The following is a 21,824-nucleotide window of genomic DNA, read 5'->3' on the forward strand; positions in this document are numbered from 1 at the left end:
GAAGGGGACAGGTTTGGAAGAGGGAGTATGGCTGGGTGATGGGACGAAAAACTCAGAAAGGCCCCCAGGTCACATCCGCCCATGGGGCACTTTTGGGAAAAAAAATTAGTACAGCAGTATAACATAACAACAACAGCATGGACGATTACTTACATGCCGAGGTCCCTTTGATAGGCTCTGTAGGTTCTTCTTCATGTGTCCAAAACTGGGAATTTGGGCTGGCTTCCTTTATGGTCACTCTCTGGGTCCCAAGTTCTGAAGAGATCCTGGCTGTTCAGGGAGATAGCTTCTCTGTCCTCCTCATTGTTCCTGCAAGGCCGTTGGGTTCTGTCGTGTCATGTAGCTAAAAATGCCTTTCCACATCCTTAAAAAACAGACAGGTCAAATGGCCAATAATGGATATTCTTCTATCATCCTTGCTGTCTTTATACGTTTGCCTTAGCTGTTTGGTTTTTATACAGCACTGAGAGGCATCCCGGTAGTGACCCTTTTCAACTATCTGTTTTAAGATTTCCTCTAACAGTTTCTTATTGTGGTGGCTGGCCACAAAAGCTGCCTGCACCCTCATTTCTCCCCAGATGGCTAGATTATCGAGGGTCTCACCACAGCTCCAAGCAGCTGCTTGAGGACTATTGTAAAGCTGCTGGAGGACTGTCAAAGTTGTCTGCAGCAGCATTCTGTCTACCGAACAATAATCTGCACTAACTTAATTCGCATCAAACTTAGTACACTTAGGTAACAGGGCTCCAGAACTTGCACCAACTAGGGAGAGGGTGTGCTTTAAAGGTTTGCATCATATGTACACAGGCTTTTTCAATCCTCACTAATACAAGTTAGTATGGACTAAAGTGCCCATGCAGACAAGCCATTATTTTTAAGTGTAGTTCTTGCTACTGCCAGTAGAGCCCGAAAACTTCAATGAGACTACTCACAGAAGTGTGAACTAATAGTGGTTGCACAACTGGATCCACAGATAGGAAGTGGAACACAACATTTATATATCAGATTTAAGTGTACTCCACTGTTATATTCATTCTTATACATTGAATGCAAATGAAAATTGTCACCTTTTGTATGGAACTTTCAAATTTTAAAGTTGTCTTTTGTACCGATTCAAAAATAGCAGTTTTGCATAGAAATTCTCTCTTCTGAGTGGAAGTAGAAATTAATGGAGTGGTGGGGGGGGAGGCTTCATCTAAAATGTTACAATCAATAGGCACGCTTAAGTATATAAAGTCAAATGGCATCCAGTTCAGCATGTTGTGAGGTAGAAAAGTATCTGACTTGTCAGTGAAGAACATTGTTTTACAACTGGTAAACCTGTACGTATGCCCGGTTTGTTTTGTCTTTTTTCAGTAGAGTAAAACAATTGAACTATATTCCCTTTAAGATTCTATTTTGGCTAGCCTAAAATTTCATGTTTTCTGACATCTTCCATACTAATTCCCACTTCAGTGACACCTACTAATAACATCAGAGTTGATCGACTCCAGGCTTTCCTGCCCCTGAGTATGCCAACAAGATACCAATGACTCCAGAACATGCTGATAGTTTCAGACCATTGGGAATGTTATTAAATGGAGAACTACCAGTATGGTCAAGATTTCAAATCAACAGTAGAAAGAAAAAGTTGGCTTGAAGAGCAGCATTAGAGTTTAATCTAAGAAAAGGCTTGGCAGAATTCAGTTTTTATGTTTTATAATTTTGACAGGTAATATCCATTTTATATAAGCATTTTTTCAATTTTATCATTTAAGTTTTCATGGTTGTGAGAAATTAAGGGAGTCAGATAATATTTATTTAATGACCATAGATGTTGAGATGCAAAAAGTTAAAGCTTTATAAGCATTAAAATACAAACTGTCAAAATCACATCATAATACACAGAATAAATATTCTTAAATCAAACCCTAAGTTCTCAAGCAGCATTTTTCTGACTTTGTCTATTGGTAAATTTTGATTATCAATGGAAACATTTTGTCATGGGTTTGTCTGTATGGTGAAATCTGGGTTTACCAACATTTACCAATAAAAATCTAAGCCTTCCAAGCCTATTTATGAATGAGAAAGCATGTTCAGTTTAAAGTGGAACAGGAGGACTGATGCATTCCCTGTTTAATCTTAAAGGTTGCGATCCTGTAGAATGCATTCCCTGAATGTACTGTAGGAGTTTTCAATGCAAAAATAGAAATAGACTTATAATCATGCTGACCATAGGCATTAAAAGGAAAGTCCATAGTGACTAATAGGAAAACTTGAAAAACACTCTCAGTTTCTGGAAAGATTATATTTAACTCATCTCGGAAGGTGCATCAAATAGAAACAAGACAAAAGAACTCAATACTAGAAATAAAAGACCATCAGACAACATTGATATGAGAACATTTAAATTTGAAAATAAAAGTGGTTACCCTGGAATATAAAGTAGTAGTAAACTCATTTTTGCATTTTCTGACCATCTCACAACAGTACATTTTGCCAGGGATATTGTAATTACCATTTCTAATGTCACTTCTTCTTTCACTCAGCAAGTTTGAACTATGATTTGTTTGGGTTTTTTTAGGTTGTCACATGTACTTCAGTTTGAGGACAGAAGCAGAAAAGTGAAAGATGCAAGCATGCAGGATGAAGACACTTTTGAAATCTATGATCCTCGGAATCCTGTAAATAAGAGGAGAAGAGAACAAAGCAAAAAGATAATGCGGGAGAAAAAAGAAAGGAGATGAAATGAATGTAAAGCTATCTAGAGCTGTCTTGGAAAGTGTAATAAAGCATTGGCCCTTTAATAGCTGTGGTTCCTAAAAATATCACTTAACAAGTGTGAAAAGGAATCTCTCAAGAACCTGTTGTCTGATTTTGAAATACAGCTATCGTCTTTGTTTTATGAATTGTGCAGTAAAATAAGCAAGTGCTCTCAGTGCATAATCCAAGCTCTCTTTAAACATTTTTGAAATCTGAATAAATATATAATAGTTTTGGTCATCATTTAAATCAATGTATAGCAATTAAATATTGAGAATAGAATCAGAAGGTATGTTTTCAAGACAGTGAAGGAAAGATATTTGCCAAAATGAAAAGGTTAAGGAATGAAAAAAAAATATTCCCACCAGCTGTACAGGCTTTTTAAGATTTAATTTTTTTTAAATGGTAGGATTAAATCCATTTACAGATGATTGATTTTTTTGCTTAGTTAAGAAATTGGGTTCTTCATTGTATCACGAAGTTCAGAAGATAGATTTAAAAATTCCAGACTTCCAGCACAAAGTGTACAATGTTCCCAGCTCTCTTGAAACTCAATCAAAATTTAATTTGAGGGTGTGGTTAAATTTTCTTCATCTTGAGAAACATATCCAAAAAATTACTTGGAAAGACATGATAATCTACAAGTTTGGAAATGTTATTTCACAAGCTTGAGAACATTTTAGAATCCAAATTTAAATAGCAATTAATATGGAAAAAAGAGCAATAATTTAAATCACATGTTTATAAGAAGCTTAGACTCCCAGAATAAGAGTCGTTATTACAAAGTACCCTTCCTCTAATTTCATCTTCTCTACTGATTTGTCAGTATTGCAGGTTTATTTATTTATCTCAATATTGAGACACAGAAATTGCGAAACTAATCTCAGACTCTTGTTATTAAAGACTTTACATCTAGCATGCAGTGACCTTAAAGCCACCAGAGGAAGCTGCAAATTTAAATAACTGTACATTACTCAGATTTCTCTAGCACATAATGGAAGCGTGTACAAAAGAAAAATATATCTGAAATCCCAGAGAATATGGCATTTTTGGTTGTATAAATTTCTAAGCTACATACACATACAATAAAGCAGTTGGTAACACAACTAAATAAGGGGACAACAAGGTCACTAAAAAGTAAGAGTAGATGAGTGTTTTGCTGCTGTCGTTTTTAGAACAAGTTCAGGAGGGTATAGTGTCCTTATCAAAACGCCACTACCAAGTTTCTTGATAGGGTCTGACGTGTGAGGTACATAAACCTGTCTTGGTGTGTTAATGTGGTCCAAATGGCAGAGGTTAGATTAATGCAAAATATTGCTTAAATGTGCTATGTAATCTCTGAGATAAGAAGAAAAAAACTTGTAGGTGTGAAACAAGTTCCTGGAGAAGGCTGTCAATGTCCTCCTCTTGTTCTGAGTGAATTATATTCTAGCAGGGTGTAGCAGAGTTAAGAGGGGTTACATTCTTAATGTTGTCATTCACCAAAAAAAAAAAGTGAGTCAAAGTTCTTTGTGATCTGCTTCAGAATCTGTAAATAATTTTCTGGTGGGCTGTCGTTACTACTTACCAGAAAGCAGAGAACAATTTTCCATCCACAGTCACATACTGAGTCACGTCTATTTATTTATTGCTTTCCTAGGAGAGCCAATAGAAAGTTTTAGAACAATCATTTGTAAAAATGATTATCAAATCCTTTCATTCCACAGGGGGAAAAGAACTAAGCTGACATCCTCTTGCTAATGAAGTGGGTACTGAAAATAATTATAAATAAAAAAAATTACATTATTGAAATAAATAACTGTTTGATTAATACTTATCCAAATTGTTTATACACATTTGATTCAGCTGGAAGAATTGATATTACACTATTTTAAATGAAATCAGTTTCAGTGGCCTTCTTTATAGTGTCATAACTTGTGAACAGTCAAATCTCTGGAATTAAGAAGCAAGTTATATCTTAAGATGGAAAAAGAATGGACATGCACACAGGCATCTGTTTACAATGAATAAAGTTCCTGCAGACTATAGCTTTAAATAAAAGCATTAAATAGCAAAACAGAGATCACTGTCAGCCAACTATATGTACTTAGGATGAAAGGGTGAAATTCACTCCTCAACGTAATTGAGTTTTGTATGGAAAACTACATGGGCGGAAGAGTACATGCTAACATTATCCCACAGGGAGAACGCTGCAATACTACAATGGCTATTCCCTCCTATAGGCCTGCAAATCCTGAGCCTCTGTTCTTTTGTCCATTCCACCCCTAATAGCCTCATCTGGGGCATCTATTTTACTCAGAGATGGCACCAGGACCTCTTAGGCCTTGTCTAGACTAAGATAAAAGGTATGATGGTAGAATGTGTTAACTAATACATATTAGTAACTAGTTTTAACAATCTAATACAGTTAAGGCATTCTGCTTTTAATATGTGCTAAACTGATCAAGCTAAAGCCTACTGGGGAGCCTAGATTTTAAACTTGAGCAGTTATATCATGTTGAAGTATACAGTGCCTTGTCTACACTAGACTTTTAAAACATGTTAGAACATTTAATTATATTATCAATTCACCTTGTTCTAAGGTGATTTTTTGCTTTATTCACTTTGAATTAAATTCCACTGGTAATATTGGATTTTCTTTCAGACAGTTTACATATATTAAGTCAATCTTTTTGAACTTTGTCACCAATTCTAAAAAGAATTAATAAGACTGTAAATTATCCCATAATCACTACTGAGTCAAACAAGGAAGGGATGTATACACTAACTTTTTTATTGCCATAAGGCAACAGTCTTCTAGTGATCATGAAAGTATGCTACAGGCCTTTATTGAAAGCCAAAAGGAGACTCTTACCCAGAGATAATTTCTTCTCTATTGAGCTGAGATAGAAGTCTGGTCTCCTTCTACATCTCTTGGACAGTATTCCTTTACTATTTTTTAAATATTGGCTAAGATCATGACATTAATATATATTATAGTCAATAACAATCTCACCAAAAATTATGTTCATGGTATAGGCCAAATAAATATTTTTTTTGTGGTAGATTTTTCCATAGTGCAGGAGCCACAACAAAAATCATTTAGAGTTTTATTATCCTCAGACGCTTTGCAGATGGTTACAATAATCTGCATATAAAAATGTGGGAAAGTAATTTAACTGCCTAAGGACTTACCCATCATTGATACTGTGAACAGAATGGATATAGGCCCTAATTTTGCAACTGAATCTGCTCCTGTGAGGAACCACATTGAATTCTACCCATGTGGATCTAGTGGGAGCATCAGGGACATAGTTTGAAGCTTGTAAGGTAACTATGATGATTGTAAAAGAACTATACAATATAGTGAACACTATTTTTACGAAAAGTAACATTTAATATAGCTTTGTAAATCAATAACAATTTGCTATTTACAGTGAAAACTGTCACACTACAGTAACTTTTTTTTCAAAATATTGTAGTCCAAGGGTCGGCAACCTTCGACACGCAGCCCATCAGGGTAATCCACTGGCGGGCTGTGAGACAGTTTGTTTACATTGACCGTCCGGAGGCATGCCCCCAGCAGCTCCCAGTGGCCGCGGTTTGCCGTTCCCGGCCAACGGGAGCTGCAGGAAGTGGTGCGGGCCGCAGGGATAGAGAAACATAGAAGTCAGAAACAGTCTGAGCAGTTTGGTCCTGTCAATATAATAAAGCAAAGTCCCGGGCACATCAAGTGTGTGCAGTTTCTTTTCTGTATGTGCCAAATGATTTCAGAAAGATGACAGTTAGGCTGATAGATTTGATGAAACTTATCTGGGGGATGAATTTCAGGTAAGGTCTTAGGACCACCTTATCTCTATGAAATGACGTGTAAGGAGTTCATCCATAAGTTCCTGAAGCTCACTCACTCTTCTGGCCAAAGCGATAGCCACAAGGAAGACAGTGTTAAAAGTGAGGTGTTGCAAAGAGCATTTTGAGGGAGGTTTAAGGGGAGGCTCCATGAACCTTAAGAGGACTAGGCTGAGGTCCCAGCATCTCCAACCAGTGAGTAAGTATGTAATAATAGTCCTTTGAGGAACTTTAATACAGTGGAGTGAGAAACAACTGAGCATAACTGCCAATGGATGACAAGCTGGAATTTCTGCAAGGTGGACCGAACATAAATGAGTGAAAGGCCAGACTGTTTCAAGAGCAATGAACAGACAAAGATCTTCAATACAGAGGGCCGGACAGGGTCCGAGCCATGTTGCGCTGCCTATATCAAAGACCTCTTCCATTTAGATGAATGTATCTTTTTGGTCAATGTTTCCTGCTCTCTCTCAGGATTTTCTGAACCTGAAAGGTGCAGTTCTCATCCCTGGTCCTTAATCAACCAAGAGCCATGCTGTCTGCGACAGTGACTTTGGGTCTAGAGAGAGTATCTGGCCCCTGTTTTAGGAGAGCAGGTCCAGGCAGTCTGGGAGCTGGATCAGCAGCTGAATGAATACCTGTAGCAGGTCAGTCAGCCAAAACTACTTCAGCCAGTATGGTGTAATGAGAATCATCGTGGCTTTGGCTCTTCTGATTTTGGAAATTACCCTTGGGATAAGGGGAAAAATCAGTGAAAAGTCATATAGGAGGTTTGGGACCACTGCAGAAGGAAGCATCCATTAGCAAATTTGAGCTCACACTCCTTCTAACACTTGACAGCGAACAAGTATATCACAGGGTATCCCAATAAAGGAATATCAGCTGTATAATGGACCTCAGGATGTTGAGGTGGAACTTCATGTCTTCTAGTGACTCAGTCCCTTGCCACTCTGTAAGTGGTCCAAGTAGGCTCCCCGACCTGTCTGACACACCTGTGATCGAAGTCCTTGTCAGGAAGGGGGCAGAAAATAGTATTCCATAAACCTTTATCAGTTCATTCCACCATCTCAGCATCATTTCAGTTCTGCAATGATGTGAGTTGGAATCATGACCTTCTTGCTCATTTGATGTTTTGCCAGCGAAAAAAGAGATCTGGGCCAGAACTGGAATAGTTTCAGGTGAAGTCAGGTAAATGGTACCACATACATGCCCACCAACATATGGCCTAGTAGTCCAAGACACATCCATAACATTGTTGTCAGGTTTGATTCTATCCTGAGCACTAGCAATTGCATCAACAGGGACCTGTCTTCAGGAGGATACATTCTCATTGTCCTGGAGTTGATCAGGTCTCCTATGAACTCTATTGATCTTCAGTGGGATAAGATCATTTTTACATAAGAGCATAAGAACAGCCATACTGGATCAGACCAAAGATCCATCTAGCTCAGTATCCTGTCTTCCAACAATGGCCAATGTGAGGTGTGCCAGGGGGAATGAACAGAACAGTTAATCATCAAGTACATCACCAGGAGGCCCAGCTGAGAGAACAGGGAGAGGGCATAGTCAAGGCTTGCTGCCACCTCCTGCTGTGATCTGCATTTGATCAGCCAATTGCCCAGGTAATGAACATCTTTTCTTATAAGGCCTGGTCTGCAATGAAGTTAGGTCAACCTGACTACATCAGTCTGTGGTGTGGAAAATCCAAACCCCTGCATGATGTAGTTAAGCTGACCTAACCACCCAGGTAGGCAGCAATATGTCAATGGAGGAATTCTTCCAGGGGCCTAGTTACTGCTTCTTGGGGATGTGGATTAGCTACACTGATGGACAAGCCCCGCCCATCGCTATAGTGAGTGTCTGCACTGAAGCGCTACAGCAGAGCACCTGCAGGGGCAGCATTTCAAGCGTAGGCAAGCCTCCAGATGTGCTGTACTACTGCTAGGTACTTTGTGAAGACGCTTGTAAGAACGCTAGGGCATAAAGTAAACCTTAGTTACGCAAACTGCTTAACTGATTACCCAGACCACCTTTCTTAAGGTTGTTTGGATTTTGACTGCTTAATTAAAAGAACTTGGAGGTTGACTTTAATTTTAGAGTGTTGTATTAACTATCTTTAACAACAGCAACTGATAGTGTATAAGATATAACAAGGCCAAAATAGTACTGGACTATGATTTTGAGAACAAACTAGAAAGTTGGTTGATGCGATAACCATCTAGATTTTAAGACTCAAACACCACAATCACAATAGAAAATAACACCTATACTCAACCACTATCCTGAGAAGGTGACTTTATTAAGAATTTTGACTAAGGGAGTCCCTCAGAATAGGGCCTCACATGCACCAACTGCTCATCAATTCTGCTGTTGCTTACAATAGAGGAAAAATAATCAAAGCATAAGACAATTTGGTCTATTACTTACACACCAATTCACCAAGGTCTCCTTCCTAATGGATCTGTAGTAGTCTACTATTTAACCTACTTCCCAAAAATTATATTAGCCCCAGGATCTGATTAACACTCCTAACTGAGAACCACCTAAATTTATAACAAAATGCATAGGCTGAGTGCAGGTCAAGAGGATTGCACAGTTGGTCTAGTTTATGTCTGGAAACACCTAGAATCTGAAAGGCAAAATGAAACCATTAACTATGCTACAGTGTTTAACCATTTTAGTTAACACTGTAACGTGTTTAGATTTGAGGTTACTTTACAACAATTTTGATTTGGCACACTGTAACTGTGACAATTTTTAAAGCACCTACACAAGCATGCATACTTCCTTACTAATTAACTACTCAGTTTCAAAAAGTAGTCATTGACTGATTTGAGTCATCATGCAAGAAAAAGTCTTGTTACTTATCTCTAGATCTTTGCTCAGCCATCGGCTTTCTGCTCAGTTACGGTTCATAGCAGGAGTTGACACTGCAAACACAGATGGAGCAAAGGACAGACACGACTGTTATCTTTTTATGATGTGCTAGTGGGCAACCTAAATTGCTGGAAAAGACAAAGAGGTAGTGAAAGGTGCCTGTCAGAGATAGATACGTGATATCACCAGGTAGGCTCCCAGGTGGCTGGCCCAGGACCTCAGTCTTCTCCCTCCAGGTGTGTTGGCCTTGGGGAAGTGATGTGATGAAAGAGACAGGCTTTTTTAATCCCATTTCTTACTTCTGGGAGAATTCTGTACCAAACAACTAAAAATTCCCTGCACAAAATTTTAAAATTCTGTTTGTCAACATAACACAATTTAATCACACCAGTTTCAATTATTTTGGTAATTTATTTCAAAATATCTGTCAGCAACTATGTAACAACACAGACAACAAAAAAGATTCAGGAAATGTTTTCTGACAAATAGATTCCTTGCTAGGCATAGTAATACAGAACTCTTGAGTAATTGATTTGAACTACAATAAAGAGACATATTTCCCGCACCAGTCAGAAGCAGTGCAAAGATTTGGGGGAGTCAGGTGTAACGGGGAGCTGAAAGAGCAGTAAGTAATTGCTGTGAAGGAGCCTGGGTGTGAACTTGGGGGGTTGTTGGGTGTGGGTGGGAAAAGTATGGAATAGGGTTTTTCGGGGGGGAGGGAGGGAAAGATTGTTAGGCAGCCTCCAGCATGCACCTGGCTGACCTCTATCCCCATGCCTGCACCCCCACTCAGCCTCCCCCACTCCCATTCAGCCCCACCTCCTCTGTCCCCCCACCCCAACACTAGCCCTTCTGAAGCCCAGTCTGTGACCCCCCCAGAAGTCCCATGTGCCCCACGCTGTCTGTCCCTCCATATCCCATGCTGCCTGACCTGGCCCAGAGGCAGGGTACTGTGAGAAAGGCAGCCTCTTCTCTTCCCTATCCACAGCGGGGATGGGCCCCACTAACACCACAGCAGCCGCTGGTGGGAAAATGGGATAACTGCAGCACCTTTCCGGTAGAATGTATTTTCTGCGGAGAAAAAAAATTCTGCATGGCACATGAATTCTGCACATGTGCAGTGGCACAGAATTCCCAGAGGGTAATTTCTGCTGGTTGATCCAACCTGGTTCCTCTTCTTGGGGATGCTGGTGTGGATTGTCAAAATATGAATCGCCATCTGATTACAGATTTGAAATGGCCAACCAAATTGAGAGCTGTCCCCTCTCACCGTCCAATCAGAGAACATGCCATCACCTCCGAGTTCAAATATTACAGTCTCTTTGTGCAACATATCTTGTCAGAACAGTTTGTGTAAGACAACTTGGGTCATAGCTGTTGGTAGTACCATGTTCAGACATTCACTAAGATCAAGGTTGTTGGCGCTGGTCAGCAACTTACTTCCACAAATCACTTTTCATGGGGACTCCTTGCAGTGCATCCCATTGCCAGCTTTGAAACTTCAGCAAGCATGTTGTGCAATTTCTGCATCAACACTTAGCTAGCTGCTGAGATGTCCAGTTTAAAGTTCACATAGTTTATACAAAGTCCCTCAATATTCTGTTATGATCTTTGAACTTGTTTTAACAGTCCATTAAACAACACAAAGTCACTTCAAGAACTGTTGTTCTCCAGCAGGCCAGAACAGCTGTATAAACCTTTCATTGTGTTCTTATTTTAATAACAATAGTGGGACCTTAGTTACACATGGCTGAGCTGTGTCTGTGCACTATTCAACATTATTATTCAACTCTGCTGTTAAATGTCCTTATAACACACCATTGGTTTCAGTCCCTTTTATTTACTGCTTCTTTCAGTACAGGTGTATTTCACTAACTTAACATAATCATGCTTGATTGCAAATATTAGCCTTAATTTTTCATTTTATTGCTAAACTAAAATAAATCAATGGGAATGAAACCCCTTTTTTTCCCCACCAAGACTGTCCATGAGGTAAACCTTGTCATTAAAGTTTATGCTTTTTTGCACAAAATTGCATCACTTACAGTTGACTTCTTCCCCTTCACACATAAAACTTCATTTAATCACAATAATTTATTCAGTATGGTTCCCTATTTTTTTTTTACTACTGTATCTGGAACATAATATAGTATCTTAATATTTGATATCTATATTTCAATTCATTCATTCACAGATGGGAAAAGGGGAAGCGTCTCTTCAGCTGCACCAAGGGTGAACTCTTCTGAAAGGCTGCAGAAAAAAATGGTCTTAGTTTTCATAACTGTTGTTCTTTGAGATGTGTTGCTCATGTCCATTCCATTCTAGGCATGTGCGCACCAACGTGCACAGTCGTTGGAGATTTTTGCCTTAGCGGTATCCGTAGGGTCGGCTCTGGCGCTCCCTTAAGTGCCAAGTTCATGTGCTGCCATATCAGGTGCCACTGACCCCATGCCCTCTCAGTTCCTTCTTCCCGGCAACTCCGACATAGGGGTAGGAGGGCGGGTAATGGAATGGACAGGAGAAACACATCTCAAAGAACAACAGTTATGAGAAGGTAAGTAACCATTTTTTCTTCTTTGAGTGTTTGCTCGTCGATTCCATTCTAGGTGACTCACAAACTAGCCTCGGAGGAGGGGCTCAGAGTTCACAGTCTTGCAGCTTGCAGCACTGCTCTACCAAAGCCAGCATTGTCACGGGCCTGCTGGGTGTGTAATGGGATAGGAATGTGTGGACTGACAACCAGGTGGTCGCTCTACAGATGTCCTGGATAGGCATTTGGGCTAGGAAAGCTGCCAAAGAGGCTTGCGCCATGGTTGAATGGGTGGTTATGATCGCCGGAGGGGGCACCTTTGCCTGATCGTAGCAGCAGCGAATTCAGGCAGTGATCCAAGAAGAAATTCTTTGAGCAGACACTGGACAACCATTCACCCTGTTGGCCACCACAACGAACAACTGCGTTGACTTGTGGAATGGTTTGGTCCTTTCAGTGTAGAATGCTAGCGCCCTCCTGATGTCTAGGGAATGTAACCTACATTCGTCCTCTGACTTATGCAGCTTTGGAAAAAAGACAGGTAAGTAAATGTCCTGGCCCATATAAAACTGTGAGACCACCGTGAGCAGAAAAGCTGGGTGTGGCCACAGCTGGACTTTGTCTTTATAAAAGACCATATAGGGCAGTTCCAAGGTAGCACCCTAATCTCAGAGACCCGGCAGGCAGATGTTATTGCAACCAAGAACATGACCTTCCAGGAAAGAAGGAGAGAGCAGGAAGCCAGAGGCTTGAAGGTGGGTCCTGTGAGCCATGACAGAAGAGGATTCAGGTCCCATGGAGGGACAGGGCCTCTGATGTGTGGGTAGAGGTGCTCGAGGCCCTTGAGGAACCTGGCAGTCATGTCCTGGGCAAAAACTGACCTACTCTCAGCGGTGGATGGAGAGCCGAGATAGCGGCCAAGTGGACCATGATAGATAAAAGAGATTGGCCTTGGAGCTTGAGATGCAAAAGGTAGTCCAGGATTAACTGCAACGAGACCCGCTCGGGCCGAATGCCTGTATCCGAGGTCCAACAAGCGAACCACTTTCATTTGGCCAGGTAGGTTGCTCTGGTGGAGGGTTTTCTGCTGCCCAACAGAACCTGTTGGACACCGGACAAGTACTCCTGCTCCTCTGCATTTAACCATGCAACAATCAAACCATCAGGTGCAGCACCGCCAGGTTCAGATGCACAAGACTGCTGTAGTTTTGGGACAGCAGGTCCGGCCTGAGCAGTAGCTATAACAGAGCAGCAACTGAGAAGTCCAGCAGTGTGCCGTACCAGTGCTGGTGCAGCCAAGCTGGTGCTATGAGGATCACCTTCACCCTGTCCGGCTTGATCTTCATGAGAATTCTGTGAATGAATGGCACTGGGGGGAAAGCATACAACAGCACTCCCGACCGGAGCAGAAAAGCATCCAACGGAGTCTCTGTTGAGGCAAATCAAGGAGAAAACATGACATTTCCTTTTCTGCCTGGATGCGAACAGGTCCACGGGGGGAGCCCCCCACCTCTGGAAGATGATGCTGACTACTTTTGGATGGAGGGACCACTTGTGGCGAGAAGAAGATCCTGCTGAGGTGATCTGCCAAAGAGTTCCTGGCCCGAGGGAGTTATGTGGCTACAAGATGGATGTCATATTGTACACAGAAGTCCCAAAGCCTGAGGGCTTTTTGGAAAAGGGCAGACAATCTGGCTTTGCCTTGCTTGTTGATATAGAACATAGCTGCTGTATTGTCTGTCAGGACCTGGACCACCCTGCTTTTTATATGAGGTAGGAAGGCTTGGCAGGCCAGGTGAACCACACTGAGCTCCCTGACATTGATGTGTAGGGATCAATCGTGACTCGACTAACGACCTTGAGTGCTGAAATCACCCAGGTGGGCTCTCCACCCGAGGTCCAAGGTATCGGAGACGAAGGGAACTCCCTCCAACACTGATGCAGGATTCTACCACCATGTGAGTGATGATAGTAGGTAGTTCGGTATCTGTTGGGGATGTAGACCGATGCCAGCCATGCCTGCAGGGGCCTGAGATAGAGCTGCGCGTATCGGACCATGTAGGTGCAGGCCGCCATGTGGCTCAACAATCGCAGGCACATGTGAGCGGTGGTGAGAGGGTGGAATACAGATAAGGACCATACATCTCAAAGAACCTCCAGTTACAGGTAAGTAACCTCCTCTTATTACTATTTAAGAATTGCCTAGGCATCAAGACCTTTTAGAAAAGATATGACAGAGAGCTGTGGCCCCCCTGAAAAAAAAAATCAACACCCAAAATTGCAGTCTGGCTGTTGAATAAAATTTTCTGCCTTACAAGTCCAGTCTCTTGGCATCTTTGTTTTTCAGCATGCCACTGACTTGGCCCTGCCTGTCCCTTTCATTAATAGTGGATAAAACCAGTGATGCCACTGGAGGGTGTGTGTACAAATATTCAAACCCTTTTGCAGGGGACATAGTACTTCTTTTCCGCCTTCTTAGAAGTAGGCGGAACGGAAGAGGGGGTCTGCCACAGCGATTTGGCAATCTTAAGGACTCCTGGGTGGATGGGCAGCACGACCCAGGCCGGGGTGGAGAAGGCTATAACATTAAAGAAGTTGTTGTACTCCTCTATTTTTAATTTTAAATTGGTAGCCACCTTGTAAGGAGGGGCTGGTGCTCCTTGAAGTCGTTGGGGGACTGCCCGTCAGGGAGGGATCCACCACAGCTTCATCCAGAGACAACGACGACAATTCCACCGCCAGGGGGTTCCCCTTCCCTCTCTGGGGACAGCTCCTTGGGTGTTGGAGTCTGCTGCACTGCCCCCATGTCAGTTTCGGTACTGTGTTCCGACTCTGGTGCCGGTGGTGCCGGGAGTGGTTCATCTGAGGCAGCCAGGGATGACTGGTGGGAATACGGGACCAGCATTACTGGCATGCCCCACGGGTTCCAGTATGGCCACTGAGCAGGCAACTGTCCCTGCTGCCATATCGCCGCTGCAGGTGCCGTACCAGTCTTGCGTGTCGGCGGTGAATCACCCCTCCTTGGCGAGGGGTTGAACTCCTGGTCCGATATGGATCATTGCCCTTCCCACGACCAGGGAGGAGCCATAGAGGCCTGAGTCTGCTGACTGACCCTGGTCGGCAACTGGTGAGACAAGGGCAAGGGTCAGTACTGGGGAGGTGGAGACTGGTGCCGTTATAGAAAGCAATCCCACCCCGGTGGGGACCAACATCTGGGAGGCCATGTAGGCAAAGGTGACATGCGCTGCAGTGATATTTGGCAGGGGGATGGGGACCAGTTCCTTGATTCTGATGTCCCTTGCCTTGTAGGGGGAGAGTGCGGTGTCGGGGATGTGAGCCTTCTGATCAGAGACCGAGGGTGCGATGGCGGGTTCCTAGGCCATGGAGATGGGGATCTACGCCTGCAGTCCGGGGACCAACGATGCTCCACTGCCCTGTGAGGGGGTCCCATGACCAGTTTGCCATTAGGTGCTGGGGTCTTAGCTGAGTCTGGCTAAAGTCCAGCTAAAGTCCAGTTCAGTGGTTCCCAGTTTACAAGGAACCGGGTGATACTCTTGCCTGCTGGCATGATCAGAGACAGCTGCAGTTCATCTCTGGGTAACGAAGGTGTCCGGGTTCCGACGACAATGATGACATGTAGGGGCATGGTTGCTCCCTAAACAGCGAAGGAAACCAGGACTATCCTGCACCTTCCGCCACCCGGGAGGCTGTCACTGGTTGCATTTGATGGTGTACGTCCCTTTCGAGACCACAATGGCTTACAGAAGAATGGGACAGTGTCTGGTGTGGTCTTAGTTTCATAACAAAACTTGAGTGATTCCCCGGCGGCACTCTGCATGCAATTGGCAACGCTTTCCCGAGGCAACCCGAGGAGTTGCCGACAGCATAGAACTGGAAGAGATGCTGCATGGCCAGGGGTTTGCTCCCATTCCCATAGAATCCATGCATGTGGTACAGCAATTTTACTTCCTGCGCTCCAGCTGGCAAGCACCTCCAGAGGTTCAGAGGGATCACAGGTTCAGCAGAGGGCCTGGACAGCATCAGACTCCAGACACTTATGAACAGCAGGGTGCTGGTGCAATGGTGGGATGTCATGGCTCATGTTTGAGACCTCTGAGGGGGCAGAGAAGAGAGAACAAACTCCCACAATTCCCCTGTATATACTGGGAGAATTTGAGACTAATATTGCAGGGTGAACATGAAGCAGTGATCTACGGGAGGGTGGCCATAATAAGTCAAGGACTTCTCTGGCCTTTTCCTGCCTCAACATCAGGGTAGGCACTGACAAGCCCACTTGACACGTATTTTTCCAATGACCCCAAGCCGTTCCTTCTTGCTAGCTAAAAAGGGTGGCTGGTAGGCTGGAGAAGACAGTTACACTATTCCTTGAGGGTCAGTTGGTTTACTCTTCCACTCTTCGAGCTGTGAGGTATGAAACCATTTCTGCCAGGGTTTCCCATTTTTTTCCATTCAGGATTTCTACCTGATAAACACTGGGACTGGCCTGATTCACAGTAAAGCAGGGGCCATTCCAGGTGTGTGTCAGAGTGCTCCTTAGCTGAAAACCTTCTGTATGTTACTGGTTGGCCTAATTCCCATAGCAAAGGAGGTTTTCCCCAGCCTAGTTTTTTGTCCACGTTTTGCTGTACTATGCCTAGCTGTGCTGCCACTCACTTGTGTAAAGCAGCCATCGCCTCTACTAAGGTTGTACCCATTCATCTGTTCCCACCTTCCCTTCCTAGGCACTAGGCAGTTCCACGCCCAACCACCAACTTTCTGGCATGTGCATTGTCTTCCAGTCATAACTTCAAAAGGAGTGTACCCATGTATTGTCTTAGAGCCTCTTAGAGCCATTAAGATGATCGGTAGCTTTTCATCCCAATCCCTCCCTAAGCTCTTTACTTGTTTTCTCAAAGCTTCCTTTAGCGTGTGATTGGTTTGTTCAACTTGTCCAGAGGACTCAGGGTGTCCAGCTATGTGGAAATGTTGCTTAATGCCTAAAGCCTTACATAGCTCTTGCACTGATGATGATATTGAACAGAACAGGACCCAGAACTGATCCCGGTGGGACGCAACTTGATATGCTCTTCCAGCTTGACTGTGAACCACTGATAACTACTCTCTGGAAACGGTTTTCCAACCAGTTATACACTCACCTTATAGTAGCTCCATCTAGGTTGTATTTACCTTTGTTTATGAATAGGGCTTCGTGTCTAACATGGAGGTTGAGGAAGTCATGAATTCCATGACTTTCCATGGCCTCCGTGACTTCTGCTGTGGCTGGCATGGCTGACCCCAGGGCTGCCCAAGCAGCTGGCTCCAGGGACAGCCAAATGAGCGAGTGCTGGAGTGGCCCCAGGGATGGCTCCCGGCAGCGGTCCCCAGGGCAGCTGGCTGGAGCAGCTGGCAGTCGGCGGCCCCCAGCAATGCCCCCCCCGGAGACCCTGCCAGCAGCACCCCTTCCTGGTGCCCCACCAATGCTCCCTCCAGCAGCCCCCTGTCTCTACCTCACCCCAAAGAGGGGTCTGGGTGTGATGGTCTTATCAGGGGAGTATGGGGGACTGGTGCTTGGTGGGGTGGGGGTCTGGGTGCATCTAGCTGGGTGTCAGTGGCATGGGGATCTGGATGTGGGGGCTCAGGATGGTGCAGGAGGGTGGGGCCCATTAGGGTCGGGGTCTGAGTGCAGGGAGCTCAGTGGGGGTGGTCTGGGCATAGGGGCGGGGATCCAGAGGCAGGGGGTCTGGGTGCAAGGGGGCTACAGCTGCAGGGGTTGAGGTTCAGTGGTGTGAGGTTTGGGAATGAAGGGCTACGGAGGTTCTGGGTGTTTGGGGTGAGGCTTGGCAGGGGTGTCTGGGTATGGGAGGGTCCAGATGCATGGGGGTTTGGCGGCTGGGGGAGCAACTCCCTGTACACTGACCCCTCCCCCCACAGCTGAGGAGCAATGGGGGCAGGAAGCAGGGGAGGATGCTGAGCTTCCTGCAGCTGGGGGAGGTTTCTGGGGGTTGGTCTGACAGTGATTTACCATGCTGCCGGCTGCTCTGGGTGCCTGAAACAATGTACCTGCCCAGCTAGGGAGTGGTGCATAACTGCTCTTGCAGCTTCCCTTTGCTTCCCTGTCAATTTTCTGTGGGGAAGCAAAGAAATCTGCAAGGGACATGAATTCTGCGCACGTGCAGTGATGCAGAATTCCCCCAGGAGTAAGCAAAGGGCAGAGAAAATCCACTCAAAAATCACAGACAGTTCTCTGAATGGTCCCTTCTTTGGCTGCTTCTACCAGCTGGAATCCCTGACTAGTTCCTCACTGTGATTTATCACACACACACCCAAGGCCAAACGGCAGGAAGGGATGAGAGGCATCACCTGGCTCCTACTGCCCCCGCTCTCTCTCTCTCTCTCTCTGTGGGGGGAGGGGTTTGGGGCTCGCTGGGGAAGTGTGGCCCTGGCTGGGCCTTATTTTACCCCATCCCCTCAGTGCAGTAATCCTGCTTTGGCTGCTGCTTCTGCAGCTGCTTCTACTGGCTTGGGAACCACCAAGTTGTGTGAGTAATCTACTACTAAAAAATGAAGTCTGGTCAAAACAAACTGGGAAAATGTGCAGGTCACAACCTATTATCACATTATCTTAATTTATCTTAATCCCTTGTTATCTTACATTTTGCTTATTTTGACTGAAGACATACACAAACTGAAACCTCACCAGTGTTTCCACAAAAGTTTCAGAGTTGAGAGATTCCTTTCTGTTTACATATAGTGTAAGACAGCAATCCTTAATACTGCATGTTTTTTATAGTTAATTTTTGACTTGTTCCTGAATTCCTACTTAAAGAGTTCTGTAACTGTTCTCACTCATGAAGAGCAAGTAGGCTACCAAGAAGTTAGAATTTATCTCTTTTTTATCACTAGCACTGAGCAAAATCAACAGCTTATTTCACTAAAAGTTCTCATCCTTTTGAAATAATCTAAATAAAATTCCTGTGACGTAGCAGCTATTCTGTATATCTGAAGTGAATCTCCACAGAACACTTTCTGTTTGGCATTTTTATAGTTTTTCTAAATAATATTAATCTCCATATCTCCTTCCCAAAGAAGCAGTATTACTTGTTTATTAAAACAAATTCTTACTACACTTTTAAATATTGTTTTGGACTAGAGAACATACTTACAGCTAAAGACGCGATGTGCTCCTAAACTCAATTCAGCCTAGCAATTCTTTCTGTTCCTATTTTTATCCTTAATTTTGCTTTGTGTTTTGAGAAATTGGTCATATTAATGCATTATCTTAGTGACATCATATATTGTGCACTAGGTTAATGGGACAAAATCCATGTGGGATGGCATTAGAAAATGAATTGTTCACTCCACTAAGATGACAGAGTGCAAAAGTCATCCTCTGTGGAAAAAGTTCTCCCAAAAGCAACAATCTTACAGAAGCACAATATATTTTTCCACTACATCTAACAAATAAATATTGTTTATGGGGGCTTAGCATATAATGTACATTTAATGCATATATTCCAGGATCACACTTGAAGTCTAACATGTGGTTTGGACTAATACCAGAAAATTTGCGTGCAAGGAAGAAAAAGAAAAGAAAACCCCAGAAGAATGAGAAATCGCACAAGCTAAATTGTCTTCCCTCTTTCTGAAAGGAAGATTCTTCCGGAGCTAAGATTAAGCTCCCTGGAAGACATATTTGCTTTTTGTGCTGTACCAAACCTAAGGGGGGGAAATATACATGTTTGGCTGTAAATCCATGTCCTTTATCCTGCTTGTGTGACTATGAGCAGCATTCCCCAGTCTAAAATATAGGAGAGGGAGAGGGAAAGCACGATTTTTAGTCTGGCAGAAAACTCAAAAATGTGAAGGTTAGCAGAAAGAGCAGGACAGAAAATTTGTACTTTATTTTTCACATTTATTTAATGGTCTAAAATTTTGCTCACAAGTTGGAAGATTTGCGACCGCTGAAACTAATTTGACAACCTATAGGATAAGTTCTCCTAGCTCATCACCCTAATATACTGCAGACTTTCTAAAGAAAAACTTTACAAGCTCCAGACTATTTGGCACCAAATGAATAGAAAAACACAAATCCTTGGTTTGCTTTTCTGAGGGACCTCCATGATAAGTATGTTACACAGGAAACAATTCTCCCGTCCAGAGTTGCTTTGCATCTAGGGTGATTTTCCAAACAGCAATTTCTAGCAGGCCAGCATGTAATGCAGTAACTCAGGAACACAGCACTAGCTGCCAAGTACGGCTAATTCTGGGATACATTACAAATATTGAGTAATAACTGGGATTTATAAGGACCCTCCATCATCACCCTCAGCTGTTTTTCTTTTCAAATATGGATAGCCATTGTCATCTTGCCCAGATCAATTTATAGTGTCCTTTGCAATTTCACTGCTTCCCTCTTTTCTCCATACTGAAGGGATGAGTTTAAATCACTACCCCGAGAGTATCCAAATGTGTTCAAATCTGCTATGCAACTGCAGGTCTTCTAGTTCTAAAAGTTATAAGCATTCACTTCATCAGGGCCAGAGTTGCACCTTCAACATAATTAGGAAGTATCTCGGTTTCAGACCTATGTAAAACTGATACCTGGGGCTCTGGTCATACTTTTTGGCAGCATTACTGTCTTGATTTGGCTTCTATATCCAATATCCAATTCAGAAGAACAGTCCTGCATTCTTGGCTGAAATACTTCTCCTCAAACCCAACACCAAAGTGTGGCAAGATCTGGGTCGGTAATACTTTAAGAAGAAAAAGGTTGTTTACTGGTAACCATGGTGTTTTGATGCATTGCTTGCTCAGATATCCTCCCCCTCCTTTTGGAGGTTTTCCTCAGATCTGAAGTAGAGGACTAGGAGCATTTAGGGGCTGCAGTTCCCCATATGTAGTTACGTCTGAAATTTGAGTCCATAAAGGTGCATACACAACCACTAATGCCACAGCTTTCCACAGGGTTCTGAGCTTCCCCACAGAAAATTGACAGGGAAGCAAATGGAAGCTGCAAGAGCAGTTATGCACCACTCCCTAGCTGGGCAGGTACATTGTTTCAGAGAGAGGCACGTGTTTCCCCAAGAGTGTCGCTCTGCACAGACAATCAAGAGAACAACAAGTAAAGGATCTTTTCTAGTGCTGCCAGTGATGTGTAGTGGGCTCTTATTGCTGGAAATTTCCACTACACAGTAGTATTGATTGTGTGGAATCATTTGGAGTTTTACACCAGTTTGAGAGGAACTTCCTCAGCCTTTGCTCCTTTTCTGACCATGTGCACTTTCTATCTTTTTCCAGTTTTAATTCTGCTCTTTGCCCACTTTCCTCCAAGTGACTCTCAGGGAGCTATGTAGATGTAGCATTACTGAAACAGCTGTGCCGCTGTAAGATCGCACGTGTAGCCATGTTATGACGACAGGAGGGAGCTCTCCTGTCAGCATAATAAAACCAGCTCAGTGCGTGATGGTAGCTTTGTTGGCTCCCACTGACATAATGCTGTGCACATAAGAGTTGCTGGCATAAGCGCTCATGCTGCCTGGGGGAGTGGGAGGAGGGGTGTTTTTTCACACTCTGAGCCACAGAAGTTTTGCCAGTGTTAGTACCAGTGTAGACATGGCCTTTGTGTGAAGTGATCTGATACCACAGAATTAGATTCTGCACTAGCCATTTAATTTAAATGCTTTACTTACTGATATTCATTGACTTGTGCGAGGTGCTGTTGCAACATGGGACTGCTCTTGTCCCAGTGCTAGGGGTTACTACTTGGGTGCTGCTTTAAATAGTATTTCTGATGGCTTATAAAACCATCATCATCATCAACAGATAACTAGGCTACTTACTGAATCAC

At 43.4% G+C, this 21,824-nt stretch overlaps 1 protein-coding gene across 2 annotated transcripts in view; it reads left to right on the forward strand.

Moving 5' to 3' along the window:
* CWC27 (CWC27 spliceosome associated cyclophilin) overlaps positions 1-2,842 on the forward strand; it is a 229,332-nt gene extending 226,490 nt beyond the window's left edge. For both annotated transcript variants that reach the window (XM_073344051.2, XM_073344052.2), the window contains one exon: positions 2,564-2,842. In XM_073344051.2, coding sequence (XP_073200152.2) covers positions 2,564-2,726 — 163 coding nt within the window. In that variant the 3' untranslated portion in view covers positions 2,727-2,842. The remainder of the gene's footprint in view (positions 1-2,563) is intronic.
* Positions 2,843-21,824: the final 18,982 nt, after the last annotated feature.

Source organism: Lepidochelys kempii, chromosome 5 (assembly GCF_965140285.1).
Source record: "Lepidochelys kempii isolate rLepKem1 chromosome 5, rLepKem1.hap1, whole genome shotgun sequence".
NCBI lineage: Eukaryota > Metazoa > Chordata > Testudines > Cheloniidae > Lepidochelys > Lepidochelys kempii.